This window comes from Sesamum indicum, linkage group LG16, assembly GCF_000512975.1.
Source record: "Sesamum indicum cultivar Zhongzhi No. 13 linkage group LG16, S_indicum_v1.0, whole genome shotgun sequence".
NCBI lineage: Eukaryota > Viridiplantae > Streptophyta > Magnoliopsida > Lamiales > Pedaliaceae > Sesamum > Sesamum indicum.
Window position 1 is genome coordinate 208,494 of NC_026160.1, and position 16,610 is coordinate 225,103.

Genomic DNA, 16,610 nt, shown 5'->3' on the forward strand with positions numbered 1-16,610 from the left:
TTTATGAACTACCGAGACCTCATCTCTTAGGGATTTTGGATGTGATAAACATCAAATATTCAAATAAATGCAGTCCAAACACATCACATGCAAATGAAAGCCTAGTTGTTGAATGATCACAAACTTCAATCGCTGAGCCCGTAGTGGTTTAATGGTCTTACTAGGGGCATACCCTACACTATTATAAAATTTTCATAAAATCCAGTATCAAGTTAATAGACCTTTGTAATATCTCTTTGTTCTTTAGCTCTCCATCATGGGTTCCTTCCAATGGGTCTCTCTATGGATTTGCATGGGCTCCATCCTATGGACCTCTCTACGGGCCTTCATCTCCTACTTATATTTAAAATCTCACCCCTAATTACAACTTAAAATAGAAGCACCAATCAAAAGTTGGGACAATACTTAAGGAGAGACATAAAAATCATTATTATTTCAAGACTAAAAAATGATAGAGAGGTTGAATCAAAGAGGCATGCATCACCCAACAATAAAATAAAACCATAGAGACAACTTCGTTGGGCTTTTTTATCATCCCATTATTTATCTAATAAACAATAATATATATTTATATCAAATATGAACTGCCTACAAATAATTATATATACCATGCATTTTATACCATGATATCCAATGAGACCTAATCTCAGTGCTAGATGTAACTAGATCCGTAAAAGAAATCTAAAACACACTACCAATCCGTGTATTTAGATTAATCTTTGTTCTTAATTTGTATCTTGTTCAAGAAGAATACAAGAGAAGGAGGATTGTTAGCGAAAAAGAGAATTGAACTCTATTTGGTATAGAGCAAGGATATTAATTTAATTTTTTAGTACATGTATTAATTTTATAAAGAAACTCGATTAAATAGCTAATTTAACATAAGTTGGGAAGTTGAAGGGAATTTTTAGCATTATAAGAACTTGGTGCAATAAAATCAATACTACCACTTTAAATCTATAAACTCTCTTCCCATAGATAATTCAAAGTTTCTAACATAACAACCATGCTAGCTTTTCTGTTTTCTCAACCACTACTTTTATTATTACATGTACATATTCATTCTTGCCCCAAGATAGGTTACTACAGCAAAGGCACATTCCGTGGTGGTCCCGAGTGATGGCGAGGATCCGGTCCACCAGGTACCTCTCTAAACGATGAGCCTCTATCCACGGCTACATTCTTGCGCACGGGTACTGGTCCCGAGTGATGGCGAGGATCCGGTCCACCAGGTACCTCTCTGAACGATGAGCCTCTATCCACGGCTACATTCTTGCGCACGGTACTGGTCCCGAGTGATGGCGAGGATCCGGTCCACCAGGTACCTCTCTGAACAATGAGCCACTATCCACGGCTACATTCTTGCGCACGGGTACTTCCTCTTCCGAGAGATCGAACCCAAGTTTGTGAAATAGTGCCCGGCTATCTCCAAATTCGTTGTGCGTAAGAACACGAGAAGACATGATCATGGGAAATACACAAAATGCAACCAAAAGAGCTATCAAGACTCTAGTTATAGACAAGGAAGCCATTTTTCACTGCAATTTGAAGGTAGCCAAACACATGCAACAAGTCCTTTATATAGAGCCATGCTGAATGGGAAAATAGCAATAATCTTTACATGATAATTTAAGAATACAAATTACAAATAGTGGGTTATAAGTGTCTTGAACACAGACCTGGAGAGGGAAGGATATTAGAGAAGATAATAAAGTTAAGGGTGCTCACCTAAACTTCTATATATATATATAGCAAAATGTTGTTTGACTAACTTAGTTCAATTTTGACCACATACCTTTTTTGCGGTATTTTTGAATTTTTTAATTTCTAAAAAAGTTTAATTGGTTAGAGAATTTCATCTATTTAAAGTTAAAATTTTGTTTTGTGTTTATAATCTTATACAAAATCATCTATACAATATTTATTTTCAAAATTAGTACTTATGCATACAAAATTCTATCTTCCGGATCTTGATATATACTAATTCAATTTATATTTTCTTGAATAAATTCAAATTTAAGAGGATTTTATATTATTTTTTCCAGAAAATATTATTTATCTTATTACTATCATTTATTTTACTTTTAATCATATAATTTTTAGGCCTTCATTTGTTGTTCCAAACTTACATCGACCACTCTCTTGGAATGTATGATGAAATAAGTTTTAATTTTAATCCAGTTAAATAATTATTTTACCATTTAGATCTTTCAATAACAATTTCTTCTTCTTAAAATATTCTTTCTGGAATTTATTTGTGTACCAATCTATCATATATATGTATAAAAAAATGACGATTGAACCACAATTAAGTCAATTTTAACCAAATAATAATTTTGAATTTTTTTGTTGTTGAGAAAAAATCTTATTGATTAGAAATCTCATCCATTATTAAAAACTAAATTTAATTTGTATTTATCTAAACAATCCTATCTTCAGGATTACACTGTGGGTATTTATTCTTTGCATGTAGGTATTCTAGACAATGTGTTGCTCTCCTTCGAATTGAGATTCAGTTGCAATGGCCACATCCTACTGACTGGAATCACGGAATCTGCTGGATAGCTCGACAGTGGAGAGGCTTGCAGATCTCTTGAATGTAGGCTACCGATCGTGTTGGTGTATCACATATGGTGGAAGAGGAATCGAATGAAAGTCGGCCGTCGGCAGTGCTAACAGGACTTGTCCTGGAACAGCTGCTGCGATGTAGGATACTACGAAAGGGATTGAAATTGAGTTCGCAATTGTCCGTGTTATATAGAATTTGAAAAATTGCTTGGTAGATTGGATTGGAGCTAGTTGTTTATTGTACCCTCTTTAGTATTGAAACTTACATTTATCAGATACTAGTGTTCCACCAGAGAAAAAACTACTTAGCCTGAGGGTGTCAGAGACATGTTTATAGGTCCATATCATCACTGCTCTCTCCTCCAAGATATCTTTGTGTCTTGTTGGAAAAATGAAACGACGTGACATAACCATTCAATATCATGCAGATAAGTACTCAGATGAACGTTCACTTGACTTCAAATTCAACAGTCAGTAATTAATCCAAGCAAGTGATCAGTTGTACACAAATACTCTTGTAGCATATATTTAGGGTTTATACTGCAAGAGCAAGACTTTCTTTGGTCCTTTGTTTCTTACAGCCGTCAAGGAAACTACGCCATATCAGTGCATTTGGCGGAATAGGCATTCTCAAAATGAGTTGCTCAGCTTCTTTAATATGCCCGTGTCCGGTCAATAGATCGACAACAAGGAGATAATGATCTATATCTGGTTCGATCCCATACATTGGTTTCATTTGGCTAAAGAGATCCATTCCCTGTTTCACCAATCCAACATGCCTACAAGCAGAAAGAACAGACAGAAAAGCAACCTTATCTGGCTTGATGCCCATTCGCTCCATCTCCCTGAATTTTTGTAATGCTTCATTTGCATGGCCATGCAGTCCAAGGGCTGATACAAGGACTGTCCAAGAAATAATGTTCTTCTTCGTCATCTCATTAAAGATTTTAACTGAACTCTGAAGGCTTCCACATTTTCCATACATGTCAATCATTGTGTTGCAGACAAATGTGTCACACAACTTAAAATCAGTCTTCACAATAAGACCATGAAGAGAACTGCCCAGAGCAAGGTTACACAATTTGGTACAGACATTGAAGAGGCTAACAAAAGTATAATTGTCTGGACAGAGTTCAGATGCACGCATGTGACCGAAAAGTTCAAAAGTCTCTTTATAATCACCATTCCGGGAACAAGCTGCAATCAAAATATTCCAAGATATAGTGTCTGGATTCTCCACTGCAGCATATAATTCTTGAGTTTTTTCAAAATGTCCTGTTTGGTTATAAATCCATGCAATAATATTAGAAGAAACAACAGGAAGCTTGTTACTACTAGAACCAACAAAGATCAAGGCATCGGACACCAAACCATTTCTAGCATATGAGCTTATAAGAGAGCTTGACACATAATCATTTTCATGGTATCCCATTTTTATTGTCAGTGCGTGAAGTTGTAGCAACTCTGCTTTTGATGATGATTTAATAACAATAGAAAATGACACTCCATTTGGGTAATATCCTGAGTGAATCATCTCCTGAAGCAACCTGACAGAAAAAGAATCCCTGTTCGAGTACGCCAGCATCAATGAGTTCCAAGAAACCAAATTTTTCTGAGTTATGCCAGCAAAACAAATAGATGCTTCTTGTACCTTATCAAACTTTGCATAAAGATTAACCAAAGCACTCCCAGTGTACATATCAGACTCAAATCTTTTCTTAATCATCTTGGCATGGATGTATTCCCCATATGATAAAATGTGCACTCTTGAACAAGAGTTGAGCAGATTTGCAAATGTTACTTCATTAGGTGATAATCCAGTCATACACATCTTCAGGAAGATATCAAGTGTTTTGGCTGGTTTATCACTGTTTGCCATTGCTCCAATCACAGTGTTCCATGACACTATATCCTTAACAGGAGCATTCTCAAACATTTTCTCTGCCAAGCATGTGGCGCCAGACTTTGCATACATATTAATCAGACAGTTGCACACTGAAGCTACGGCATCAAAACCAAACTTTATCACTAACCCATGTATTTGCTCGCCCAATTGTATATCAAATTCCTCTAAGCTAGTAAAAACACTGATGAATGTGTATTCGGACATCCAAACTCGGCTTCTCATCAGCTCAGATAACATAAAAATGCAATCTTCTATATAACCCATCTGACCAAACACATGTATCATGCTATTCCACGTTACCAAGTTCTTTTTAGGCATGAATTCAAACATTCCAAGAGCTTCATCTAAACATCCATGTCTCGCGTACATTCCCAACAACGCAGTTCCAGCAAAAGCGTCTACGTAAAGCAACCCAATCTTTTCAATCAACGCCTGCAACTGCATTCCTTCTAATACACCCAACGACTGACACGATAACAAACCGCCAAACGTAAACTCTGTCGGCTTAAAATCACACTTCCTCATTTCGGAGAACAGTCCCAAAGCCTCCTTCGGAAATCCATCTCGACTGTAACAACTTATCATGGAACTATACGAAACAGCATTCCGTTGAGGCATTTCGTCGAACAACCGGCGAGCCATGTGAATTTTGCCGAAGGACGCGTACTTGGAGACAAGATTGTTGTAGAGGAAAACGGGTTCCTGGGTCGGAAATGAGCCCGAAGTGATGACGAAAGCGTGGAAAGATTTTGCTTCATCGAGTGAACGGATTTTTGCGGGGTCGTGGAGCAGGTGCAGGTGCCTATGGTGTTTGATGTTTTTTCCATCAGAGTTATCTGGAACGTGAAGCTTTCGGGTGGAAGAAATTAGGTTGTGGATCACGCCGGATTGATGAGTGGCTGCAGTAAAAATTGCTAATCGTCTCATGCAGCAGTCAAAGATAATCCGACAGAAGATACTGAGGATCTATCTCCGACTATTAAACTATTGAGAACGGAAATTTGAATTCATACGGCAACATATATAATAGAACATTATATTTAGTTATGTGTTAAATACAATTACCTCTGTATTAATAAAAAAGTACAAAAAACTTTTTATAAAAAAAATAAAGTATAATTTAAAAAATAACGTAATTTACGTTCCTTTAGAGGAGGAGTAAATTGCATCATTTTTAGTATCACAAGAGGGTGAATTGCACTTTATTTTTTCACAGTAGTTCTTTTGCACTTTTCCATTAAGATAGGGGGTAAATTATATTGAAGAAAATAATTATTCATTTTTAGGAGTGAGAAAAATTAAAGAAAAATCTCAAAATAAAAAAAATAAAGAAGGGTGATTTTAGAAAATCAAGAAAGGTATTTTAGTCAAATTGATTGCATAAAGAGATTTTTTTTCAAATACAGAATCATTTTAGCCTTTTTAGGAAAATATAGAGGCATATAATAAAATTTTGATATTCATTGGTTAAGTTAACAATCGTTGACTAATAGTTTCCGCTAACACTTAAAGGTGCAGAACCAATAATATCAAAAGTTTAGAATTTTGGGATTAGAAATGTCGATCCCATAAAGTAGAAGACCAAAAGTAATAATGACTCTATCTAATGAGACCGGAATTATAATTTTACCTTTTAAAAAATTTCACCTAAACCTTTTTGAAAATCTTTATTTATGGACCTTGTCCCTGCTATTATGATTCTTAACAAAAAAAAATGCTGACATCAGTATGTGATGTTGATGTACGCTAGGAGATCCTTACCCTTCTCTTTGCATATGGACTTATCTACCATTAAAAAGCACCAATGCTTTACAACTCTGCACAGCATGTAATCAACCTCTACGTACGGCGAAAAAGACCAATCCATACATTAAAACTTTCTGCATTTACATCATATATAGTGTTTGGAACTGGACACAACTGATCATATAACATGAAAACACGGAAATGAGACAGAAATTTGAAGAATTTATGACATTTTTGGGACATTCTAGCTAGTGATGGCGAGGGTCAGGTCCCCCTGGACTATACCGGCTGGGCTTGTAAGCATCAACGCCGGAGTCACCGTTATAATCCTTCTCGAGTAATATCTTTTTCTGGAACATTTCTCGAAAGGATTCCGTCATACTCATTCTCTGTCCGAAAAAGGGTTTCTGAGGACGTGCTTCGAGTCCCAGTACAATTGTTGACAGTAACATGAAGAACAAGAAGAGTTTGCAGCTCCACATTGTACTCTGGTTAGTACGTACTTAGGGAGATGGAAATACAGATTTCATAGGGCAAAGGTATATATAGACGTCGAGTCTCTCTAGATTAATGCCCCGACAACGTGTATTTTCTCCATCCTGTTTTATTTGTTTATTCATACACTTTTGCTCTAATCACGTTCCTAGTTAATGTCACAAGTATAATGAAATGCAGCCAATGTCGTCAGGTTTGAGCTTTATCTGTTTCATTTTTATAAGGATAAATTAGACCGTCCTAAATGAGGTTTGACCTAATTACATGAAAATCTCATGTGGTACGAGAAATTAGATCTAATAATCTTAAAATTTGTTTATGTCGTACAAAAAGATGTATCTGTTTGTCGAAATTCACGGAATTAGCTTATATCTACACACAAAATAACTGAATGAAATCCATATTTGCCCGACAATTGATTTGTTAATGACTTGTTATAGGCCAAACAATTTTTTTCTAACCAAACTACTCTATAGAACTTCCCACACTAATGTTTGTGTGGAGGTACATTTTTGCCCGACCCTTTCAAAAGTAATTTGATGAGGAAAAATTTGTTTGACCTAAAATAAATTTGTAACACAATTGGAGTAAATATAGATTTTCACTCAACATTTTTGTTGATGTTAGCAAATTCCATGAAATTTTACTAACAGATGAATCTAGTTGTTGAACGAAAACACATATCAAGGATATTAGATACAATTTTTTCAAATCACAAAATTTCATACATAATTAGATCAAATATTAAGGAAGTAATAATTGTGAGGAGCATTAGGTATAATAATCTCTCATTTTTATAAGAACAGAACATTGCGCCCGCACATGTTACCTAGTACACCTTGAAAATGAAAAGATTCTTCTAACTCTGAATCTCCATTTTTAATTCTTGCACAAGTGTTTGTCTACTCAGCAGATTTTGGCCTTCTTAACCATATTCATTGTTCGAAGGCTCAAAGGGCACCTTGCGATGAAGCAGCTCACAATTTCTCCCGTCAAGCAATCGAAGGGTCACGATGTGAGAGTACTTTATGCTTAAAAAGTTTTCGACCTTTCCAAAATCTTGTTATCATGATTTCAAGTTTAATTGTATTTTTTTTGTTTTATAATTAAGTTTTTTTTTGGCATTTTAATTCTATAATTTATTGTAGTTGTAAAATTGTTTAACTTTGTGATTTTAGTATTAAATTAGCTAGAAATTCAAAATTGGCTAGAAAGAAATATCTGGTCAACTTTGAACTTTTTGGTAGCTTTGTTCTAAAATTACGAAATTAAAAAAGCTAACGGACCATTTTATAATCGTAAAAAATTACAAGACTATAGTGCCAAATAACTAGAATTACAAAACTAAACTACAATTGTGCCCACGACTTTATATATGGTTTTGCATATTTAGGATAGTGTAAAACAAAAAACAAAAGAGGCTTTTTATAAAGAGGGGAAAAACCTAAATAATAATAGTAATACAATAAACGCCAATTTCTTAGTGTTAGGATTAAATATCAATTTTCAAAATTTGATCAAAGTTAAGGTCCGCAGCGACCTGGTAATGATTTGATGGTGACCTAGTGATAACTTGATGATTACCTAGATTATGAGTCTCGATGAGTGTCTCTTTCTTGATCAGTAAGATTGATATGCACACAAAATGACCTTAGCTAAAGTCCTACTAAGTTTAAGTTAATTTAGGGATTAAGGTTGTATGGGTCACAAAACGATTTGGGAGTAATTAATGCATACCTATAAAATGGATCCTCCATATATTATACGACGTGGTAATAATTAGAGTTGTACTTGCCACACGTCAACACAGATTGCTTATTTGGTGACCTCAACCTCTTGAGGATGGGCTTTAACTTGAATGCTTTACAGATTGTTATTTTGATAATCTCGACCTCTTGGAGGTGGTTTTACTTGCATAATATTTCATAAATTATTTAACTTGACCATTGTAGTGTGGAGTAGCCTCGCGACCTTAATCTTTTACAGATTTTGGCTTCATGATTAGTGGTATGAGCCTTCCATGTATTTTTGTAAAAGAAATAGGTGAAAGACCTATCTGCTTGTCATTTCAACTACAGAATAGGGGTTATCATGATCACATCAATATGCATAAAGTTGCTAATACAAAAAAGAATTTTAGGCAGTTTCACAAAAGGTGTGTACTCTATCCCGATCCTCCACAGTTTTATGGGTAGAATACTTCAGATTTTGTATACTCCAGGGGCGTAGTAAATCCACCCTTGCAGCCTGTATGTTCCTTGCTTCAGACCTTAACCACCTTGTAAGACCCTTCCTAATTAGCGTCGAGCTTCCCCACATACTTTAGGACCTTCACTTTTGAGGACGAGATCACCTACTTATAAGCAGCTCAATCTCGCGTTTTGTTGTGGCTTTGCATCATTAAGACCTTATGATGGAGTATTTGAGCATAAGCTCGATCTGATTTTTATGAGCTAAGGGCATATGGGAGGTCGCAGACGAACTACTAGATGATCTACTAGACAAACTATCAGACGAGCTACCAGAACTACTAGACTCAGAACACATAATTTAAGAAAGAGATCGTAGAAGTACCTGGTCTTAAAAGCCTAATCACATCGCATAGAGAAGCGAGGTCGCACTTAGAGACTTGGATCGCGAATGAACGGCACAAATGCAGCTAGACCACCGCTTATTTATAGGGGTAAGTTCATGGAGATTCGCGCTAGGACCAACGGTCGGATGCTGAGGTGGCAAGTGATGATCTAAAGGCTGAGATCGACAGACTTTTCGACTTCCCTTAGCATGCTGCTCACACTAAGAAAAGTAGGGGAGTAATGATATGGGTAAAAATCCTAAATTATCGCAAAATAACAACTTTGCCCCCGAGAGGGCACAAAATTATAAGTTTACCAGCAGGATCCATGCCTTTTTAATCGGGTCGGGTCGCGCCCGAGACACGTGGCAGACGTGCATTGGATCCGCCAGACCCCCCCAGCTTCACTCTATAAATACCCCCAGTCAGTGTATTAATGGTACGCTATCTTCACCATATTTTACTTTCAGGTCGCTAGCGACCTACTTTTACGATCTCAGAACCAAACACTGACTTAAGCATCAGAGGGTCTTACTTGGGGGCCACCCCAACAGGCCTAACGATCTGTTTCTTTTCTCAGGGCCCGATCACTAGTTTGGGAGAGGTAGCGACCTCGAACCGCTTGGAAGATCAGCTCGCTTGACCAAGGATGTTGCGTAGATTTCGACCCAGATCACCTGCTTACCTCAAACAACATGCATTGTAACTCCCACTTAGAAATGTGAACTATTTGATTTATCATCATTTTCTTTCAGTATAGTGTCCTTTCAAACGACAATGATCTTCTATTTCCCCTAGAGTCTCCTTGTGTGCCTTCACATGACTGGTCGATAGTATTCAAGTTGTTCCCACAGACAATACCAATTGATTTAATTTGAGGTACTATGTCACCTGGTGGTGAGCTGGCGGAAACCTAGTGGTGACTTGGCGATTACTTGGAGTACGGGTCTTGATGAGTATCTCGAACTGAATAAGTAAGGTTGGTCTGTATACAAAGCATTAGGTTAGCTGAGGGTCATTAGGAAGCTTAAGTTAGTTTAGGCTTTGAGGTTATAAGGGTCACAAGGTGCGATCTTATAGTAATAAATGCATACCTGTGAAATTGACCCTTCATATATTTATAGAAGCTTATACATTAGAGTCCGTACAGGCCACGTATCAACAAAAGTGGCATTGGATGAGCTCCAAATCAATGGTTAATAAGGCGGGTCGCTGAATCAGGCAAGTCGAGTGTGACCAAACCTAGTAAAAAGGATGTGGACCCTTGGAGTGTTTGGAGAATTTTCTATTTTTAAAGGGCATTTTTTGGTCCTTTTGAGCATGTTCAATGTATTTTCCCTTGTAAAAAATCATTGAGCTATCTGTATAGCTAATTGATTGTCTTTCACATATAATGCATCCAAAGACAAATGAAAATATGAAAATTTCTTGCACAAATTTGATTTGACTAGGTTTGCCAACAGTGAGGGTATGGGAGAGTTGGGGTGGCCCCGAGACCCGCCCCAGTCCAAAACCCACAAGAGAAGGACATACCAACTTGACCCCTAATTTTTTTCTTTTCAATTGTGAATAAAATATTTCATTGAGTTAATCAATAATAATTATATATTTTATACAAATATTAAATTATATTTTGACTATCATAAAATTATCTTAAATTTGAATCAATCCAATTTGTTATTATTCACATGGACAAGAACTGAAACAAACTATTCTAGAAAAAGACACAAGTTATTGCTTAACCAATCATAAATTTAAACAAAATCAATATTACAATACTATCAAACAAATAACAAGTTGATTAAATATACAATTACAAATAAAACTCCACTCATTAAAGTATTACAAATCATTGAAGTTTCCAATCACATTTGTATTGCTCATTAAATTACCCCGCTTATTCATTATTGATCATTTAGCTACAAACATCATTTATACTTAATTTCAAATCATAATTTTCAAACAAGTAAAGTAGGTGAATTGAAAAAAAATTCAAAACTCAAAACTCCAAAGAAAAATACTTCTTGATAATAATTGTGTCGGCTCTGATCCCTAAAATTTACTTAAATCGAATCCAATCAATCGCACGACAAGTGTGAGACACTTTACATATAACTGAACAACTCATTTTAAATTATGCATCAATCATATCGTAAATATATTATATTTATTATTTAACTAATTTAAATTTGATCAAATCCAATTATACATTAAATTCCCATCAAAGCATAAGCACTAACTTAAAATTGGGATTGCAGCAAACTTAAAATTGGGATTGCAGCAAAGCCACATTTGGAAGCCAAATTAATAAACCTTTTCGTTTCCATCTTTGTGGTGAAAACAATGTCATCTATACAAAATTTGATTGTAGTAGCAGAATAGTACTATCTTCAATTTTCAAAGGATAGTGGAGTCTTTGACAAACATAACAAAGTCTAGTGCATTACATAAGCACCAAAACTCCCACCTCGTAGTGCTTTATATTTGTTGCTTTTCGGCTACTTTAGTGCCCTATCATCGGAAGAATGAATCCACAAAGGGCCAGGACCAGAATCTTGGAAATTCACATCATCCAATTACGATGATCCCCTCTCTAATAAGAATCTTTGTTGGTGCATGGATGTTTGTCCCATCCACAATCACGAATTTTTAGTTTACTATATAGTATATATATAATCATAATGGTCACCTCGTCACTAGTTAGAGAAGACTCACTTATTTGACTCTATCAGGTGATCTTTTGATGACGAAAATTTGTCCCATGGCATCACCTGATGGCCACAGATACTAACGTTTTAATTTCTTGGATAAATTTAGAAGGTTTTTAAAGGTAGTATTATAATTGATTCTTAAATTTGCATTTACAATCATTTCAATTCTTCAAATTTATTTTTGGAATAAGTACACCCTCCTCTATCGAGATTTAGTGTAATTATACGAAAAACCCCTTCTCATTTGAAAAATTACATTGAATACACCTAAGGTTTGTTTTAGTCTAACAAATTGGTCTCTCAATTAGTCAAAATTCACTAAATTTGTTGATGTTAACGAAAAAAAAGCTGAATAAAAAATCGATATTTACCCTCGATTGACTTATTATTAACTTATTGCAACTCAAACAAATCTTTCATAACTAAACTACCATTATAATGGTGAAAATATAACTTCTCACATGCATTAAAGTATGAAAATTTATAAGAATAATTTGATCATAAAAAGATTTATTTGATGTCCCATCTTGTATCGATTCTTTCAATGCTGAAGTTGTCGTGCCTTTGGGGTGCCTGTAAACTAGTTACCAACAACTCTTTTCGTCTTATGGCTGGTCATGCCATAGTTTTAAGTTATAATGTGGAGGTAATCGTAGAGGAACTTCCACTCCTTTTTCAGTTGAAAAATCCGAAATTCGGCCTTTTCATTTCTATCCTAGATACAGGGTTAATTTTCTTCTAGCCCCCAATCCCCCTGAGAATTGGAAAGGGGGGCTACTTTTTGTGGTGTTTCCTGTTTAATGGGATTTCACTTACAATTGGAGGGTGGATCTCCCTGCCATCAAGAAGTCTTCTATGCGGCAAGACAAGCCGATTTAAGGGACCTCCTAGCTAAGTTGAACGCCGACCACTATGATTGCAAGGGGTTGGTATGTGAGGGGCTCATATCGTATTGCTAGTTGAGTCAGAGATGGGTGTTTCTAGAGGACCATCTAGGTATATTTCTACTTGCTATGTGTTTTCTATCATACCCCGTTTCTAGTTAGCATTCTTGAGTAGACTTTTGTAATGTTGCATGTGGGGAAAAACCTTCTTCAGACTTCGTCAATGAAGTCTAAATTTTGCTTAAGGCGATAAGTGTTGTCTTTTACCGTGTCGTGCTCTACTCGGTAGATTAGCATCTCGACTTTTGTCAGAATGACCTTGTTAGTCCTGTATACTAAGGTGAAAGGGTTCCCCCAATAGATGACCTACGATTGTGTGATAAGCTCAAAGAACATTGAATAGCTCTTCGACAAAGTTCCTTCCTACCTAGTCTAGTTTTCTTTTTATCCTATATATTCGGTTTGTAACTTCTATTTGCTCAACAAAGGTAAATCTTTGCTTGATACGAAGTTTCATGCACCAGTCATGAATCTTATGTCCTTGGAACTTTGACCATTGTCTTAGATCAATTATAGGAGATGTCGTATTGGCAAATGATGTTTTCCTAGAGGAACTTCATGACATCCCCCTCATGGATACGGGCAAAGGGCTTCCCTTCCACCTTAAATTTTTGTATAATTTCAAATTTATCTTTATTGTTTGGGAAAATATAAATATTCTCATAATTTTTTAATTTCGTAGAACAACTACTGTGCATTCTGTTACCATTAATTTTTCATCTAATTTTTATGGTAAGACCAAAATATTTTTTGAATTATAAATTATAATTTTATATATATTTTTAAAATTTTCAAAAATAGTTTTACAAACTGAAAAAGAGCAAGCAACCCCCTTGTGATATCGTAAATGAGCAAATTACCCTCTTATGAAAAAACAAATAGCGATTTATCTCCCTATATTTTTTAAAATACAACAATTTACCTTCTTATGTTTTTTAAAATGAAGAAATTTACCTCCCTATATAAGGATGTAAATTGTTTCATTTTAAAAAGTATAGGAAAGTAAATTGCTATATTTTTTTTTATAAGGAAGTAATGTACTCATTTTCAATATCACAGGGAGTAAATTCCTATTCACCCTCTTACAAACTAATATGTCCAATAAATTATTTACTTTACCAACCTTTATTTTTATTTATATAATTTTTGAAATCTTTAAAAAAAATTCAACAAGCTTATAGTTATAATTTCCACCTAACTATTTAGGTGTCACATAATTATTTTTCATTTAAAAGAAGTATTATAATTTTTCAAATAATAAGAAGATATTCATAATTATGTCAAATTTTAAAATATGTAGCTGTAATTTACCCAAAAACATATAAATAAATGGCAGCAAAATTTTTCAACTGCCCATTAAAGAAAATTCAACAAATTAACGGAAAACACAAAAAATTAAGCAAGTGGAAACCACACAACTCATGTAAAATCAAATCTTCAACCCTCTCTTGTTATAAAATCAGTAGAAGCACCAATAAAGAATCGCTGCAACCTCATTTTCTTTCTATCAAAAACAAAAAATATATAGTATAAGGGCTATAGAACTCAATCTTTCACTATCCATCCATCTCTCTATCTATCTAAACTCTCTTCTCAAAATCTTCGAGCAGAACTTGCTCTCGAAGCTACTGTCAGCCAACTTCCGCTTTCGACTGCTCGAAACACCACAGGCTAAAGCAGGGGACTGCAGCTTATGATTTGCTCCCTTGTAGAGATGAGTAACATCCCTTAAAGGCCTCCTGCCCACACTGATCTTCTTCATCACTGTACACTGGAACTTCTGAGGTGCAAAGAATGGTGGGATGTTCTCCTTGTTGTCATGCTCCGACACAGCAGATTTCACCTCCATTGATGATGCACTGTGGAGAAAGAGAGAGGTGGCAATGGAGGTGTATATGATACAATCTTGGTTGGTGTTTGGGACATGAGAAGACTTTATATACAGGTGGGGTGTTTGGAGGGAAGTGTAGGAATTAGGAATTGTTTTCAAGTTTTGTATGGGAATGGGGAAGATTGAGAACTGAATTCTTGACTGTGAATTGGTGAAATGGAGGGACTCGGAATTTGTTGTGTTTGGCGGCTGGGTTTTGGGTGGAAAGCCAAAACTGAAATTTTTGGAGTGGAGGGAACTGGTATAAGCACTTCGAAATGAAAAGTGAAATCATGGTTCCAACTTCGATTGCGCCATTTTTTTGGGGCGCCGAATTGTGTGAAATATTTCTATTAAAATGATAATTATATTGTTATAGTATATTGCCTCGGATTTGAAATTACACGTATGTTCATTAAAATATCATTATCACTTATACAAATTATTTCTCATTTTTTTTAAAAATTACATACACCCTCCTTAAAAATATTAGCATCATTACATAAATTATCTCCATTTTTTATCTATTAGGGGTAGTTTATGTTATTATGTAGAAGAATAGGGTTGATTTGTGTAAATAGATCATAAGTCAACGGGTGTAAATATAATTATTCCTAAGATAAATTACAGGTATTTCTCATGAAATTTGACATAATTACGAATGTTTTTCATTAATTGAAAAATTACAAATACCATTTTTAAATTAAAAATAATTAATTAAGCAACCTTTAGACAATGAAATGTACTACTTTACCCTTGTTGAAACTTTTTTTTAGATATTTGAAAAAATAGAAAAAAGATTATGAGTGTGGGTAAAATAAATAATAGATAAGGCATATTAGTCCATAGAAATATTTTATTTTTTTAAAAAATTATAGTTTATAATATAAAAGGGTATTTTTGGTCAATTCACCATAAATTTAGATGAAAATGTAATGGAGACTAACAAAATCGGTTCGTTGTTAGGCGGATATTAAACTTAGGAGGTATTCATAATTTTTCAAATAACGAGAATGTATTGTAATTATGTCAGACCTTATGAAAGGTAATTGTAATTACATTATTATTACTACATTATATTTGGTGGGATTTAAACTTATAATTTTATTTTCATACATGAAATTTTCAACTTTAACCACTAAATTAAAATATTGTCATTGAGTTGTGCAATTTCTTTTGTGAAGTAAGGGTTGCTTTAGCAAAACGAGTTAAATGCAATTTACTCCTTTTTTATATGTGAAATGAACAAATACCCCCTTATAAAAAAAGAATTAGCAACTTACTCTCCTGTGTTTCAAGAAATGAAGCAAATTATCCCTTATCAATGGTTTAGATAAGAGGAGACGATAATTTGCTTCATTTTTCAAAATACAGGGATAATTTGCTATTTTATTTTTCAATAAAAATTTTGTTCATTTCTCATATCACGAAGGAGTAAATTGTATTTTTCCCTTAGCAAAACAATGTGCAGTTTGGTTAGCAGAATACATAACGTGTTTGAAAGAGCAAAAATCAAAACTAAGAGCATTAATATGGAAATCCGAGGTGACAGGACCAACTACTGAAAGACCAATCGAGGGCACTTGAAGTTTGTGGATAACTTGGATGCAATCTCCTTCATTGTTTTGCTAACTTTGATAGCTTGGAGTTTGTTGGTAGCAAAGGTCAATTGAGAGGCGAGCTACGTTTGCGTCGTCATGCTCAGGAGTCATGACACCCATGTACGCAGCTATGCGCCATGCAATGCATCGTCCCCCATGATCCCGTGCAATAACACCAAGCCTCGCAGAGCTAG

The 16,610-nt window shown here is 34.9% G+C and overlaps 1 protein-coding gene across 1 annotated transcript; it reads right to left on the reverse strand.

Moving 5' to 3' along the window:
* Positions 3,104–5,401, reverse strand: LOC105178448 (pentatricopeptide repeat-containing protein At3g58590). Its single transcript, XM_020699399.1, has one exon. It carries the CDS (start codon positions 5,399–5,401, stop codon positions 3,104–3,106), a length of 2,298 nt encoding a protein of 765 aa, XP_020555058.1.